Source organism: Sarcophilus harrisii, chromosome 1, assembly GCF_902635505.1.
Source record: "Sarcophilus harrisii chromosome 1, mSarHar1.11, whole genome shotgun sequence".
Classification (NCBI taxonomy): Eukaryota; Metazoa; Chordata; class Mammalia; order Dasyuromorphia; family Dasyuridae; genus Sarcophilus; species Sarcophilus harrisii.
This window is the reverse complement of record NC_045426.1, coordinates 493,445,467-493,463,374: the sequence shown is the minus strand read 5'-3', so window position 1 is coordinate 493,463,374 and position 17,908 is coordinate 493,445,467. Positions and strand designations below refer to the sequence as shown.

The window sequence follows — 17,908 nt, the reverse complement described above, 5'->3', positions numbered from 1 at the left end:
TATTATTTGTGATGAATATGTTATTTATTATATATTCATAATTAATTATAAATTTCACCCTATCCCTCCTCCCCAGTGTTTTTTTTTTGAATCTTACCTCCCTCAATCTGCCCTCCTTTCTATCCACTTCCCTCTTTCCCCTACTTCTGCCCTCTCTTCTTTTAGCCCCTTCCTTTTCTTTTCTTTCCTTTTTCCCTTCTGCTTTCCCTATAGTATAAGATAAATTTCTATATCCAAATGAGTGTGTTACTCCCTCTTTGAGCCAAGGTTTGAGAGCAAGGTTCAAACAATAGTTCTTCCATCCCTTCTTTCTTTCTCCTATAGTAGTTTTTTTGCACCTCTTCATATGATGTAATTAACCTATTATTCCTCCCCTTTCCTGTACCCGTAGTACAATCCTAATTTAAAAAAAAAAAAATATATATATATATATATATATATATATATATCATGTTAAAGTCAACTTAATACATCCACACCCTCTGTTTCTGTAAACGACTCCCTATCTAAATAGTGATATAATCTCAAGAGTTACAAAATATATTCCCGTGTAGAAATGTACACAGTTTAATCTTATTGAATAACATGTTTTATTATTTCCTGTTTACCTTTTCATGCTTTTCTTAAGTCTTGAGTATTTGAAGATCAAATTTTCTGTTCATCTCTAGTCTTTTCATCAAGAAAGTTTGAAAGCCTCTTCTTTCATTGAATGTTCATTTTTCCTCCAGAAAGAGTATGCTCAATTTTTCTTGGTTGTGTTCCATCCTCTGCCTTCTGGAAGGAATATCATTTTCCAAGTCCTCTGATCCTTTACTGTAGAAGTGAAAGCTTCTGTAATCCTAATTGTAGCTCCTTGATATTTAAATTGTTTCTTTTTGGCTGCTTGCCGCATTTTCTCCTTAACCTGATAGTTTTGGAATTTGGCTACAATATTTATTGGAGTTTTCATATAAGAATCTCAAGAAGTGATTGGTGGATTTTTTCAGTGACAATTTTCTCTCTGATTCTAGGGTATCAGAACAATTTTCCTTGATAATTTCTTGAAAATGTTGTCCAGGTGTTTTTTTTTGTTTGTTTGTTTGTTTGTTTTTTTAAATCATGGTAGTTCAATAATTCTTAAGTTATCTCTCTATATTTATTTTTCCAGGTATAAAAATGATAATTTTCATGATAATCAAGATGATATGTGTAATGAATATACTAATAATTTAGATCTCTTAGAACAGCCTTTTCTAGTTTAGGAGTCAGTCTTATAAAGGCACCTTGAAGTGATCCATCATTATTTTTCTTTTTGCTGAGGCAATTGGGATTAAATGACTTGTCCAGGATCACACAGATAGGAAGAGTTAAATGTCTAAGATCTAATTTGAACTCAGGTCCTTCGGACTTCAGAGCTGGTGATCTATCTACTGCGCCACCTAGCTGCCCCTGATCTGTCAATTCTTGACAACATTGTCCTGTATGTGATAAGTGAATCAAAGACTGTAGAACCTGTTCTATCAAAACTCTGGGTTTTGTCCCCTCATTAAATGACAATCCTCATGATTTGAAACAATCATTTATGAACTGCTTCTACAGGGTTAGAAAGCACCCTTATTGTCCTGCGAATCTACTTCTCCCTGCCTTCCCATTTATGATTTATATATGAAATTTCTATCTTTCCTGTAGCAGGAGGTTTCCTGCCCAGCTTTCCCTTTGCAAGCTGCATTCTTCACTTCAAAATTGATTAATTAAACTGCTACTTGATCTCTAAAAAAGTGGTCTGTAGGATTGCTTTGTGAGCTTCCAGCTATACGTAGTTTAGAGACAAAATAGCAAAATTCAATTAACAGTTATTTTTCCAGTGATTTTACATTGTATTGGTTTTTTTTTTTTTTTTTTTTTTCATTCTTTTGATTTTGTTTCAGTGATTTTTGGTGTCTCATAGAGTCATTACCTTCCACTTGCCCAATTCTAATTTTTAAAGGAATCATTTTCTCCAGTTAGCTTTTGTACCTCCTTTTCCATTTGGACAATTCTACTTTTAAAGGAAGTTTTCATCATAGATTCCTACTCCACCTCCACAAATTTGACTAATTATATTTTTTAAGGAGTTGTTTTCTTTAGTCAATTTTTTGAGCTTCCTTTTCCAAACTGTTGGCTCTTTTTTCTTAATTCTATTACATAATTCTCATTTCTTTTCCCAATTTTTCTTATACCCTCTCTTGATTTTTAAAATCCTCTTTGATCTCTTTAAAGAGGGCTTTTGAGCTTGAAACCAATTTATATTCCCTTTTGGAGGGAGGCTTCACATGTAGGGATTTTGACATTGTTGTTCTCTTCTCAGTTTGCATAGTAGCTTTCTATGGTTAGGGTTCCTTTTGGTTTTTTTGGTCATTTTTAGAAGTTGAGCTCTGCTTCTGTGGATAGGGGTCACTGTCCCAAACTTCTTCTGCTGGGAAGTAGAGGCATGATTACTGAGTGCTCTGACCTAGTTGCACTTGTTGTGCTGAGGTGACAGGTTAGCAATTTACCCTCTGTGCTGGACCTGGAGACCTCCTAGCTTGGCCCACTGTACCACTAACCTGCTGAGCCTAGGACAAAGAGACCTTGGTTGGTTGTGTTGTAGTAAGAACCTCCCACTATCTTGCTTGGACACTATGTGCTTTGGGCTGTGCTCCCCTTTATCCAAGTGAGAGAGACCTTTTCTGAATTCTTTTTCAATTATCTTAAGGTGACAAATTGTTTAATTCTTTTTTTTTGTGGGTTCTGTTGCTCCAGAATCTGTTTAGAGGCTTGATTTAATGTTCCCCTGCCCTTTCACCCCAGGGAAAATGGGGAGAGCTCATGCAGCTCTCTGGCCTCTCTGCCATTTTATCTCTGTCCTCCATAAACTTTAAAGATCAATACTAATTTTTGTACTTTTCAAAAAAGATTTGTATCTATTTTGATATTAGACACACACACAAAAAGAGCATTTCCATATACATACATTTTGTATGAAACTGTAGATCTCTATTATATATATATATATATATATATATATATATATATATATATATAAAATATCTTTTCTTTTTTTAACTAAAACTCCTTTCTAATCTTCCTGTATTTTTTTCTGTGAAGAAAAAAGACATAATAATCTCTTCCTTTCCCCTTATTAACCTTTTTTAACCTTTTTCTCTCTTCCAGTCATTGTTCCTTTCCACCCAAATATCAAAGCATCAAAACATTTGTGTAATGAAAGACAAATTTGTACTTTGGCTGTGTAAAAAAAAAACAGTCTTACTATATTCTTGAGTTCATCAAAATGAGTGCCATCCTTTATCATATCATTTTGAATTGTGGTTACTCATTGAATTGATCAGAATTTTCATCTTTCAGAGTTGTTTTTCTTTAGAATGTTATGGTTCTTTTCACTATATAGATGCATAAGTTCACTTAAATCCTTTTCTTTTTATCTTTTTTGGAGTAGGCCTCCATAGTGTCTCTATACTTATCATAATTGAACACTAATTGAAATAACAAGAGGATTCAAGTATTCAAATACTGAAGTACTAAATATCGGGTTTTTTTTTTTTTTTTTTTTTTTTGTTGTTGTTAAAATGTCTTTTTGTCTTCCTTATTTCTCTAAATTAGAGATGGGGGGAGTCTTCTATGCCCTGCCTGGACAAAATCACAGGCAACTACAACTTCCCTTTGAATTCTTATAATTTTGTATGTCCCATGAATTATGTTATTAATATCACAATCGGCCTTTGCAGAAAAAAGGTTCCCCACTTTTGCTCTAAATGAAACTGCCACATTAGGTCAGTTTTGTATAGATAAGGGAAAAAAGTGATGAACAATAGCATCTTTTAGTTTGTGAGGTAAAAAGGAATACAATATTGTGGTGTATATTAATTAAAATAATGGAATTTTATTAATATTTTATTTTTAAGGAGACTAAACACTCTTATTTCCCCGTATAATTTGTTACAAGTTCTTTAGATATCTTTTTTTTCCCCTTATTCTCAGTAGCCTTCATTGAAGTAATAAATATGTATTATAAAACTTTTAAAAAAGTAAGTATGTGTCTTTTTAAAAATAGGCATCAAGCATGATGGAACCATGTGTGATACTTGTCGCCAACAACCAATCATTGGTATCCGATGGAAGTGTGCTGAGTGTACAAATTATGATTTATGCACAGTTTGTTATCATGGAGACAAACATCACTTAAGGCATCGTTTTTACAGAATTACCACACCAGGAAGTGAAAGGTAGGAAGTAAATCTTAATTTTACACACCTAAGTTCCTTGTATATTGAGAATGTATTAAATCTTATAAATGACATTAGAAAAATCATGAATTTTTATTAATAACAGTTTCTAGTGTGATTTTGGATAAGATTTTCCAGATTTGGTAGAGAGAAAAATCACTGAATCTCAAAGTTAAAAAGGTCTTCAAAGGTCACCTAAGTAAAAACGATAGTTGAAATAAGAATATATTTTCTAACATACGTGATAAATGTTCATTTAACTTTTGCCTAGTATGTGAGGGAGAACCTAAGTATATCCAAACAGGCCATTCCACATTTGGACAGCTCTAATTACTAGAAAGGCAGCTAGTGAGATGGTACAATGGATAGAAAGCATTAGGCAGACTCATCTTTGTGAGTTCAAATCTGGCCTCAGACTCTTACTATTCTTGTAAAGGGAAAGTCGCTTCATTTTGCTTTAGTTCCTCATCTGTAAAGTCATTTGGAGAAGGAAATGGCAACCACTTTAGTATCTTTGTCAAGAAAAAATGAAATATAGGACATGAAACAACTCAACAAACCAAGAAAGTATTAGGACATTTTTTTCATTCTCTTTCTGTAGTCTTGAACACTAATCATTTTGAATGAAACAACTTTTTTTTTTTTTTATTTTGACAATAGCTTTTTATTTTCAAAATACATGAAAAGATTTTCCAATATTTCACCCCTGCAAAATCTTGTATTCCAAATTTTTCTCCTTCCCTTCTTTTCTTTCTCTCCCTTCCCAGAGAGCAAGTAACCCAATATAGTGAAACATGTACTATTCTTTGAAACATATTTCTATATTTATCATGCTACATAAGAAAAATCAGCTCAAAAAGGGAAAAAATACGAGGAAAAAAGCAGACATACAGCAACAAAAATGCTATGTTGTGATTCACATTCCGTCCCCATAGTTCTCTCTGTGCAGATGGCTCTGCATCACAAGACTGTTTGAATTGGCCTGAATCACCTCCTTGGTAAAAAGAGCCACTTCCACATCACATAATCTTATTGTTGCTGTATACAATTTCCTCTTGGTTCTGCTCATTTCATTTAGCATCAGTTCATTTAAGTCTCTCCAGTCCTTTTGGAAACCATCCTGCTGATTATATCTTATAGAACAGTGTCTCAAAATATGGTCTAGAGAATCCTGGGGATCTCTGAAACCCTTTTAGAGGGTCTACAAATTCAAAAATTGTTTTTATTTCCAATATGGTAGATAAAAGAAAAAATTCACTGATCACCAGCTGAAATAGATCCTAGGATGAAAATTTACAGGAATAATATAGACAAGTTTCAAAGCTCCTAGGTGGGGAGAAAGTATTACAAACACTATGGAGCTGCAATCAGGATTCCGTAAGATAAACATTAAAGACTAGTTATTATAAGGAACTTATTAAGGTCAAACCGTTTACTTCTTATATGTGAAATTGTTACTCATTTTCTTAAGACTTATTATTTATTACTTGGATATTTTGGAAGAAAGGTTGTAACTGAGCTGATTATGATTGGATGATTCTAAGTAAGCAAATTTGGGTAGGAAAAATTAAAAAGGAATAGTTATCTTGTACAAAAGAAACAGGTGGAGGTGGAGGACTGACAGTACTCTGATCAGTTTAGTGTTAAAGTGGGAACAACATAAACATTTAGGGAAGTGTAAAAGTTTTTTCAATGTATAAAGCAATAAAAGGGCATGGTGGAGAATAAAAAATGACATTTAACTAAATCTATACATTCAGTGTCATTCCACTTAAGTTGTCAAAATTTTGTTTTACTGAATGAGAAGAAATAACAAAATTCAATTTATGGAAGAAAATGTCAAGAATATAAAAAGGAACTAATAAAAAAAAAGTAACCGGAGGAGTTTAATAGTACCAGGTCTTAAATTATAGAGCATCAACAGAACAGAATAGGCATGCAGTTTATAACAGCAAATCTATGTGTTTGACAAATTTTAAGATTTATGTTTTGGGGACAAAAAATTATTATTTAATAAAAATTGTTGGGAAAACTGCAGAGCATTCTGTCAGAAATTTGGCCTAAACCAATATCTTATACTATTTATCAAGGTGTAAAGTCAAAATGTGTATATGAACTACATATAAAGAAAGTTATTGCAAGTAAATTAGGAGAACATGGAGCATATTATTTAAATAGACTTATGAATAGGTGAACAATTTATAAATAAACAAGATATAGACAAATAAAACTAATGTAACCAAGATCAGAAGGAAAGCAGAAAATTGAGGAGAAAAATCTTATACAGTTTCTCATATTTCAGCTATATAAAGAACTTTGCCAAATCTATAAGAGTATGAGTTATTCCCCAGTTGATAACTAGTCAAAGGATATGGCAAATAATTTTTCATTGAAGACACCAAAGCATTTTAGAAGTAGTTTGAAAAAATGCTCTAAGTCATCATTGATTAGAGAAATGTAAATTAAAATAATCTTGAGACAGCATTTTACCCTTGTCGGTTTGGATAAACTCTAGAATGGGAAAATGACAAACTTTGGGAAGGATGTGGAAAAATTGGGACATTAATTCACTGTTTGTGGAATTGTGAATTAATCCAACCATTTTGGAGAGCAATCTGGAATATGCCCAAATTGTTTTAAAACTACTTAAACACTTTGATCCAGCAATACCTCTATTAGATCTGTTTTCTAAGATGAATAGAGGAAAAGAAAAATAATTTACATATTCTAAAATATTTATAACAGTTTAGTTTGTAGTGGTGAAAAACTAAAAATTGTTAGAATGCTTGTGAATTGGGGAATGGAAAGACTTAACCAAGAAAACATTTTATATAGTAATAGCAGTACTGTAAACAAAAACAATTCTGATTGACCAAGTCATTTTTACTATTATAAATACCCAAATGAACTACAGAGGATGTATGAAGGAATATGCTATCTGCATCCAGGGAAAGAACTGATAAATATAAATATTTACATTTTCATGTGCAACCCTCTTTGTTTAGATTCTAGTTTGTTATAAAAATACTTGTTTTATTTTTTAGGTTCAGAATTTTAAAAAATAATAAATTTTAAAAAGGTATATAACATCAATAATCCCTTTTAAAGTTCTTATCCATGCTTCCTTGTGAATGTCTTTTCTTCTTTGCCTTAAAGTATCTTTTTTTTTTCTTTTTTGGCATTACATTAGCTAGTTTTTTTTTTTTTTTTTCTAAGCCCATTTAAAATTTTTTCAGTAGTATTTTATTTTCTAAAGATAGTTTTGGACCTTCATTTTTTAAATCTTTGTATTTCAATTTTTTTCTCCCTCCCTCCCCAAGATAGCAGGTAATCTGATATAGGTTAAATATGTGCAATTCTTTTAAATATATTTCCATATTTGTCATGTTGTATAAGAGAAATCAGACCAAAAAAAGAAAAAACCAGGAGAAAGAAAAAAAACAAATAAAAAGTGAAAATACTGTGCTTCAATCCATGTTCAGTTTCCATAGTTCTCTCACTGGATATGGATGGCATTTTCCATCCCAAGTCTATTGGAATTGTTTTGAATCACTTCATTGTTGAGAAGAGTCACATCCATCACAGTTGATCTTCACATAATCTTGTTGTTGCTTTTCATAGTGTTCTCTTGATTCTGCTCTTCTAAGCCCAACTTTTGATCTTAAGTCTTTCAAATTTGTTTTGCTGGAAAAATTATTTTCTTGATTTTTCTTTGGTTCATATATGAAGCCTAAGATTTTCTGAAGTCATTTAATTTCTTATGGTTCAATAATATTCCATTTCAATTATAATTTGATTTATTCAGCCATCCCCATTGATGGTTACCTTTGCTTTTTTTTTCCCTTCTCAAAATCCTCCTTTTACAGTTCAGTCTCCAAAGCTGAAATTTGGTTTGTTTGTATGTTTTCCTTAACTAATTTTATCCTCCCTCTTAAATTTACTCTCTTCCTATTCTTCTTGCTTATTTTTTTTTCCCTGTTAAATTTGGTATATTTCTGCACCAAACTCTGAACAAGAATAACATTGCTTAAGAAGGTTTAATTGAATTGAAATCACCATCTGTGGAAGGAACACTTGCACTGGTGAAATCACAGGTGCAAGGATATGTTCAGTGAAATGTTCTGTCTGATAAATGGAAGCTACAATTATATGACATTGGATTGAAGGAGGGATACAGTTTACATAATGACTAGTTACTCATTACTGGTTTACCTCACTGTGTGTGCTATTTCTGAAAAGTAAAATTGGTGAATTAAATTATTTTAACGTATTCAGGTACTTGCCACTGATAGAAATCCTTTAATTCCTTTGGATAGCAAATTAAAAAAAAAACAAACTCTTCCATGAGGTATGAATTATGTCTGCTTTTTTAAAATATAAAATTTTATTACTTATTTATTAATAGTTTTATTGTTTATTAATAACTTATTTATTATTAATTTTAGTATATTAAGTTTATCAGTAATCATAAAGAATAGTTTTGTTTTTTTTTTTTGGAAGAGGACATATTTGTTGTTATTTTTACTGGCTAGATCTCTGTTCCTTGTTAGAGAAATAAACAAAGGAATACTTTGAGTAGGGTAGGGGACCAGGGCCAGAGAGAGAGAAACACCTTAAATTATACCTGGGACAAATATCAGGAAAAGGTACTCTTGGTTATATAAGTAACGGAGCCTGCTGTGAGAGGGACATAGAGTCCCTGGGAACTGCTTCTGAGAAGATTATACTCCTACCCTCAGGAAATCAGCCTGTTTATAGCTTACTATTTTTAACTAATTATTTTTGTTACCTAGGTGCTAAGGTCAGTTATTTCACATTTGGCATTCTAGAAACCTGCTTACTGAAGGGTAGAAATTGAGAAAAAAAATCATAGCAGATGGTTCCTTTTGGGGAGTGAGGCTGGAAGAGGGCTTGATGCTAACACCTTCCAAACTCTCAAATTATCGTTAGATCTGCAAAAGACCTTAAGGGGTCATTGGTTCATTGCCTTCACTCTATAATACAGGAAACTAAGAGCCAAGGCTCATTCAATTTTTAATGAAATCGAAATTGAGCTGAGGTAGAGTCAAATGGGAATCCAAATGCCCTATCACTGATTTTTTATTTTTTTATTTTAAAATTTTATAGCTTTTTATTTACAAGTTATATGCATGGGTAATTTTATAGCATTGACAATTGCCAAACCTTTTGTTCCTATTTTTCCCCTCCTTCCCTCCTCCCCCTCCCCTAGATGTCAGGATGACCAATACATGTTAAATATATTAGAGTATAAATTAAATACAAAATAAGTATACATATCCAAACCATTATTTTGCTGTACAAAAAGAATCGGACTCTGAAATATTGTTCAGTTAGCCTGTGAAGGAAATAAAAAATGCAGGCGGGCACAAATATAGGGATTGGGAATTCGATGTAATGATTCTTAGTCATCTCCCAGAGTTCTTTTGCTGGGTATAGCTGGTTCAGTTCATTACTGCTCCATTAGAACTGATTTGGTTCATTTCATTGCTGAAGATGGCCAGGTCCATCAGAATTGATCATCATATAGTATTGTTGAAGTATATAATGATCTGGTCCTGTTCGTTTCACTCAGCATCAGTTTGTGTAAGTCCCTCCAGGTCTTTCTGAAATCATCCTGTTGGTCGTTTCTTACTGAACAATAATATTCCATATTATTCATATACCACAATTTATTCAGCTGTTCTCCAATTTATGTGCATCCACTCAGTTTCCAGTTTCTGGCCACTACAAATTCTGGCCACTTCTGAGCTGCCACAAACATTTTTGCACATACAGGTCCTTTTCCTTCTTTAAGATCTCTTTGGGGTATAAGCCCCAAACACTGCTGGGTCAAAGGGTATACACAGTTTGATAACTTTTTGAGCATAGTTCCAAATTGCTCTTCAGAATGCCTGCTATCACTGATTTTTAGATCTTGAAGGGACTTATAGAAATTACCTTGTACAATCTCCCCATAACCCATTTCGGAGCATTGTCCTTGATCCTCATGATCTGCCCCGCTATGCATGAAATATACCTTTTCTATCCCATCTGAACAGGTGGTGCTGAGAGATTGACTTTGTTCTGGTGTCCCTTTCTGGATAGTCTGTTTTACATAGTTCCCTTCCTATCATAGGTACCTGTTTATATTTAGAGGACAGTGTACTGTATTTTCAACTTAGTCTGCCTTTCCAATTTCTTCCCAAATCAAGCTAGGCTAGAATTTTGCCTCTTACTTTTCCTTTACTCAAGGAATCTTAGAATGTTGGGGCCGGGGAGGAGGGGGTAGTCATATTTTTCCCTAGCAGAAGCCTACTCTTGTGCCTGATGGCTATTTTCATCATCCTGTCACTGGTCCCGGGCTTTGATTGGCTCCTTATGAAAATCTACCTATGTATTGGTGTAAAAATATCTTTTGGGCTATGTGTTGAAAAAAAAAAAAACAGTCAAAAAAGTGAACTAATTGCCTAGAGTTTAATTTTTTTTTTTTTTTTTTTTTTTTTTTTTTTTTTTTTTTTTGGTGGCATGAGGCAATCAGGGATAAGTGATTTGCCAAGGTTTCATAGCTGGTGTCTAAAGTCATAATTGAACTCCAGTCTTCTTGAGTCTAGGACCAGTGCTATATTCACTGCGCCATCTAGCTGCCTGGCTACAGTTTTAATTTTTAAGGGCTTTCTTATCTGAAATTCAGTCTGGAATTACAGAGTACTTCTTGGTGGTAAAACATGCTATTTTACTATTCCCCTATGTTCTGTTTTGACAAAAAAAAATTAGTGAGAGGAAATTTTCAGATCTTCAGTATATAATTTATCTTTAACATCTCTTAAATTTTAAGTGACTTATTCATATTCATATTGTTTTTAAGAACCAGTTAGATCTCTTTTTTATTGAATTAAGCATATCCACTAAATATTTTTTATCTTTAGGGTACTTTTAGAATCTCGTCGAAAATCAAAGAAAATTACAGCCAGAGGAATCTTTGCAGGTGCCAGAGTGGTTCGAGGGGTAGATTGGCAATGGGAAGATCAAGATGGTGGAAATGGAAGAAGAGGGAAGGTAAGGAAGTTTTTTTCAAAATATCTTGCCCTTGAAAAATCTTGGAATATTTCATCCAGAATGTTTTGTTACTTTAACTCATAAGGAATCTTTTATTTCTTTGGTTAAGAGTATTATTCCCTTTAGCAATACAGATTTTTACCTCTCGGTACTAAGTAAAGTCTTTTTTAACTTGCTTCATAAGTAGTTTTTTTTTTTTATCATATGTTGTTTTGAATGGAAAAATAAATATTACTTCATGGCAATCTTTTTGGTGATGAGCCTTTTAAGCAGGAGACATACTTTTTGTTATCACATCCACACTCAAAGGCTTTCTTGCTTAAAAAGATTGGCCAGAGATTGTCTTCTACTAAATTAATTTGAGAACCCCTGAGTTACTAGCATGTTATAATGAGACATTATAGAGTAGAATGGATGGTAAAGGTTCTAAAACAATGATAACTTTCTTTACAAAGAAGCATTTATGCAACTGTAAACAATTGTTAGGTTGGCTGACTTTGCTTCTCACTCCTCATTATTTTGTCACTCACTGTAGGCATGTGGTCCCCTAGGAAAGCCCAGGACTTCCCACTATAGTTGCCCTGCTTTGTTTTGTCCTCTCTTGGGAGGTTCTTATATTTTTGGGGTTTGACTTGATGCTTGACTGTGTGGTTTTTGTATTTTAAAACAACGGTAAAACTTTCTTTAAAAATGTAAAAACCTTCTTGGCATGCAGTTTAAAAACCTCAAGAAAAATAACAAGTTAAGAATCCCCAATTAAATACCAAACTAGAAATCCTGAAAATCAAAAGAAAAGTAAAATAGGAAATTTTAAAAAGATTGAACAAAACTCTGAGCTGTTTTTATGAAAACCAAAACCAAAAATAAAATAGACAAAACATTGGCCAATTTGATTTAAAAAAGAATTACCAGTAACAAAAATGAAAAGAATAAATGTACAAGGAAGATGAAATTAAATCAATCATTAATAGTTATTTTTCCCAACTTTATGCCAATAAAACTGATAATCTAAATGAAATGGATGGATATTTACATTTAAATTGCTCAGATTAACAGAAGAAAAAATAGAACATTTCCTGTCTTAGAAAAAGAAATGGAACAATCTATAAATGAGCGCAGTAAGAAAAATTTCCCAGAAATTAATTCTACCATTTAAAGAACAATTTAACTCTAGTAATGTAAGAACTAAAAAACAGATAAAGGAGGAATGTTACTAAACTCCTTTTTACTATACAAATATGGTTAACCAGAGAGCAAAAGCAGAGTGAGAAAACTATAGACCAATTTCCCTAATAAATATCAATGCAAAAAATTTAAATAAAATACTGGCAAGGAGATTACAGCAATATGTATGTTACAAAAATTATATACTATGACTGTTGGAGTTCAGGAGTACAGCAAGATCCCCAAAATATGTTGGGATTTCAGACTGGTATTGAAGGTTTTCCAAAAGAAATTGGAAGCTTGAGTAATTTCTAAGTCTAGCGGCAAAGTTTTGTTATAATTGTAATGCTAATTAAAGTGGGCTAAATTCCTAGAGAGAAAAATAACAAATAACAAAGAGCAAACAAGCAAATTATAGGGAAAACTGTTAGAGGAGGAGTTGTGGAGTACAAAACAAAGAACAGAAATGACATCATGGAATTGGAGCTCACATGATTTGGTGGGTTTTGAGAGCTAGCAATGATCTCCTTTCTTCTTTCATGAAACCAAAAAGTATTCAGTGTCCCAGTCCAGGTGTGAGATAGCAGCCCAGACTTTTGGATGACAAATCAGACATTCTTGAAGCATTGTTTAGTGGAATAATGATATCAGGTCCAACTCTCTTTTCTTTCACATACATTCTCCAAGATTATGCATATCATTCCCAATAGGTATATTCCGATGGTGAAATATTTTGAGGATTGGACTACATCATTTTCAAGGCCAGGTGCCGTGGAGTTTCTTAAAAAGTATTGGGGTTTCTGTTACTGTTGGAGTTTCTACTCCATCATGACCAGGTCGGATTTTTTTCCAGGAATGTAATACTAGTAGGACTATACATTAGGAAAACTATATGAGAAATCTATAGAGTTGTATTTCTATATAGGGACGAGGTCTTAGAGAAAGATGATGTCACTGACCATGTTAGTTGTACAAAACAAGATATTGAGGCTCTGAATTGATAAACTGATAAAAATCACCCCAAAACAAGAAGTGGGTTAAAGGGAACTACAAGTACTGAGTGTGCTTGGTTAATAAATTAATATTAGCTTCTCTTCCCCTAAGGAGTTATTTTCCACCATTTTTGAACTTGGGTTATATTATAAGAGAGGGGGGAACATGTAAAGGAGTAATATGCAATGGGAGGATCAAGAAATCATAATTTCTTCATCCCCATCCAACTGGGGGGGACCTTGTGCTTCAGAATAGGAAATAAAAAGTTCATTTGTATCTATAAGCACAGTTTCACCCAGGGACTGCCCCTGAGTGGATTGCCTGTTTCTTGCAAGAATCATAAATAAATCAACTTACTTGATATTCTTAAACCATTTTTATTTTTGCAATGACTTTCTAACAAACTATAAGCATAATTTACCATATCAATAACAAAAAGAACCTATGATTTTATCCTTAGATTCAGAAACATCTTTTGACAAAACAAAACACATTATTAAAAACACTAGAAAGCATAGGAATAAAAGCAGCTTTTCTCAAAATGAAAAAAAAATCCAAAAGTCATTTTCTATTGCCTCATCCTGTGTGGAGACTTCTCTTAGTTTCTAAAAGCTATAACAACAGAAAATAAGCCTGCAGTTCTTATCATGCTGGGAAGGTTTTGAGTATCAGCATCATTACAGATTATTTTTGTTAGAAATCCAGTGTAAGTTTGGAGAGTCTTATCACCTGGAGGCTTAAGTAGTAGGTGATGAATTTTTTGACTTGAGTTGACCATTAAGTGCTTTAAGTAACATTGTTTATACATGTCTGGGATAAATCACCGAGTTTGAAGTAACCTAAGCAGTTAACTCATCCTTGAAAAGAATCCACACTAGAATATACTGGACTAGTAGTTACCCTGTCTTTGCTTGAAAGCCTACAATGAAAAGGGGGACTGGTATCTTCTGACATTTGAATAGATCTTATTGTTTTTCTTATATCTTGCTTAAATTTGCTTCTTTGTAACTTCTGTTCATTCCTCTTTGTTTTGGTCTTTGAAGTCAAAAAATGTTTAATCCTTCTTTTAAGTAATAACCTTTTAGATGACATGCATATAAATGTATATAGACAGGTTAGATGGAAGATAGCATTAGAGGGAAAGGTAGGTACTATCAGCTAAGGGGAAATCAGTAAGAAAGACCCACTAGGGTTTTGTCAACTGAAAGAATTCTGTGTGACACTGCTCACTGCATTTGAATACTGAGACAGCTCAAGTTGTCTAAAACAGGGGTAAATTAAAATTATGTGAATCTCACTGCATTTGAATACTGAGACAGCTCAAATTGTCTAAAACAGGGGTAAATTAAAATTATGTGAATCTACTATATTTTGCCAAAATTAAAACCACAGGTTGCATCACAATTTGGGAAGATACTATTTTTCTATTCATAGAATTTCAAAATTTAAAGTTTGGAAGCTTCAGCCATTTATCCAATTTATAGTGGAAAGTAATTCTACCTATCACATTTCTGATAAGTGGTCATCCAACCTCTCTGCCTAAAGACCTTCAAAAAGGGGGAAACTTGTTTCTTGAGGCATCTTGTTCCTATGGAGTCAGCTCTAATTATTAGGATGATATTTCCTATATTGAGCCTAAATTTGTCCCTCTGCAATTTCTACCCATCGCTTCTGATTGTGCTTGCTGGGGCCAGACTTCTCTGATAGTTATCAGATACCAGAACAGTTGCGGTATCCTCATAAATAGATGGAAGTAAGCTTCTTGAGGTCGAGGTCCCCCCCCCTTTTTTTTTTTGTTCGTTATCTCCCAGGCCTAGCTCGGTGCTCACATGGTAAGAGCTTTAAAAATAGTTCAGTGATTGACTACCAAAATGAAATTTTTGGATTGGCAATATAAGAAAGGCCTTGTCTCCATCTGGTGCCTTGATAGTTAGGATTGATCTTAGAATGAAATGAATCATTAATGTGACAGTTAACAAAAGGAAATTTTCTTAGTCTAAAGCACTAAAAAATTTTTTAAAAGAACTAACTTTTTCTGCCCTCACTGTTTTTTTTTTCCCTTAAAATTTATTAGGTAACTGAAATACAGGACTGGAGTGCATCTAGCCCACACAGTGCAGCATATGTTCTATGGGACAATGGTGCTAAGAACCTCTACAGAGTTGGCTTTGAAGGCATGGTAAGCTGGAAAAAATATAAATGATAAAAATGTTGGATTGGGGAAGGGAAAAATAATAAAAATAGCCCTTCATGTTTTCCTTTTCTTTCTCCTTTTGTTATATCCTTCTGTTCATTTGCATCTTATTTGGAAGTGCATTATGAATTCAGTTGGTTATATATATGCATTGGAATGGAAGTATGTTTTGTGAAAGAAAATTAGTAAAATGGAAGATGTTTAAACTTTTTTCTATGGCCTTAGCTGAGAGTTTTGATTGTAAACTTGCTATTATTTTCCTTAGGGAAAATGAGAAACTTTCCTAAGGCTCTTTGCTTACGACATTATTCTTAATATTTCAACCAGACTTGACTAAAGTTGCTTAGCATTTCACCTCTATACCTTGTATATATAACCTGCGTATAAAAATATTTTTTTTTGTGGCACTTTTTATGTTAGCAAAATATTGTAAAATGCTTATCACAATGCCTGGCATGTAAATGTTTATTCATTTAATGACTGAAAGTAGTTGCCTGTCCATTCTAAAATAGCCAAATATATTGTTATAAATAAATATAATGCAGAGTAAGAAATGATGAATATGAAAAATTAGGAGAAATTTTGGAAGTCTTATGAATTAATTGCACACTGAAATGAACAGAAGCTGAAGGACAGTTTACAAAATGATTAAAATAATGTAAATAAAAATAGAATTGAAAGACATCAGAACTCTAGCCTTGAACACTGAGAACACTTTTCACCCAATTGTTATCTGGTTGGCTTGCTCCATGCATATTTTCCTCACTTCTCCCTCTAGTAACTTTTTGCTCTAAATATCATTATTGCAATTTCTTCTATACTGTTGTTCTTTTACCATCCTCCTTTCCTACCTACTTCTTTCCTTTGTTTTGTTTCCATTTGTCAGAATGTAAGCTCTTTGAGGATGAGGATTGTCTCACTTTTGTATTTATATTTCTAATGGTTAGGCTATGTGCATAAGCATGCGCACACACATACACACAGTGTTTAATAATCCTTTTAAATTCCTTCATATTCGTGCCTAGAATATAGTTCCTTCTCATTTTAGTCCTTTAGAATCCTTACCTGCCATGTACATACACCACTTTCTACTTGAAGCCTTTGCTCCTAGTTCTCTTGCCCTCCTTAAATTACTTCATGATTTCATCCCTGTTTGCTTGTTATATATATCTTCTACTAGAATTTACGTTTCATCTATTTTTGATGAAAAAACCGGAACTAAACAAAAAGTTTGATTTACTAATATAGAACTCAAGAGAAACCTAAAAAGAGTGTATATAGCTTATTCCCCTACTAATTTCTCTTTTATAATGCTTTTGACTGTTAAATGTATTAGAACTAAAGGAAGAAAAATTAGTTCCCTTTTTATTTAGAAGGTGCAGTAGTATGTTATCTTAATCTTATATCTTACAAGTTATCTTATAAGTGTTATCTTAAACAATTAAGAAACCAGCTAGTGGAGAAGTTAGTTATTGGCAGTATCAAGTGGGATGAAACATAGGCATCAGTAACTCTTTACACATTCAGTAAGACAAGTATAAAACTGAGACTTCTAAATACTCTGGGGTGGGATGATTGTAAAGGGATTGTTTTGTCTTTAGGATTTAATTTTACAATGATATTTTTAAAAGTCAGGAATTTTTTTAGATGAATGTTTTTTGTCTTTTTTTCTGCTAGTTTAAAATGTCCTTTCTTAAAAATGTTAAATTGGATGTGGCTTAAAGTGATGAAGCTATTAAGAAGTGAGGAGAAATAAATAGGTGACAATCAGAAGTTATATAAATATAGTAGATTTAAATTAGGAGTTAAAAATGATAAGTTTTAGTGGCTCTTTTATTTATTAGTCCTTAGGCAAGTCACTTATTTTTGTTTAACTAGATTTCCTCATCTTGAAAATACATTTCCTGCTAATATCTGCCTTGTCTGCGTCATAGTCCCCCCCCCCCCCCAATAAATATTTATTTATTTGTTTTTGCTTAATAGTATTTTATTTTTCCAGTTACATGTAATGATAGATTTCAACATTCATTTTTGTAAGATTGAGTTCCAAATTTTTTTTTCTCTTCCCTTCCCCTTCCCAAGACAACAAGCAATCTGATATGGCTATACATGTACAATCATTTTAACCATACTTCTATATTAGTTATGTTGTGAAAGAAAAATAAGAACAAAAGGGAAAAACCATGAGAAAGAAAAAACAAACAAAAAAGGTGAAAATAATATGCTTCAATCCATATTTGGCCTCTGTAGTTTTTTTTTT

At 32.8% G+C, this 17,908-nt stretch overlaps 1 protein-coding gene across 1 annotated transcript in view; it reads left to right on the top strand.

Moving 5' to 3' along the window:
• The window catches only part of MIB1 (mindbomb E3 ubiquitin protein ligase 1), a 154,412-nt gene that overhangs the window by 27,685 nt on the left and 108,819 nt on the right, over window positions 1–17,908 (top strand). The window contains exons 2-4 of the mRNA XM_023496210.2: window positions 4,070–4,241; window positions 11,168–11,297; window positions 15,529–15,633. Coding sequence (XP_023351978.1) covers window positions 4,070–4,241; window positions 11,168–11,297; window positions 15,529–15,633 — 407 coding nt within the window. The remainder of the gene's footprint in view (window positions 1–4,069; window positions 4,242–11,167; window positions 11,298–15,528; window positions 15,634–17,908) is intronic.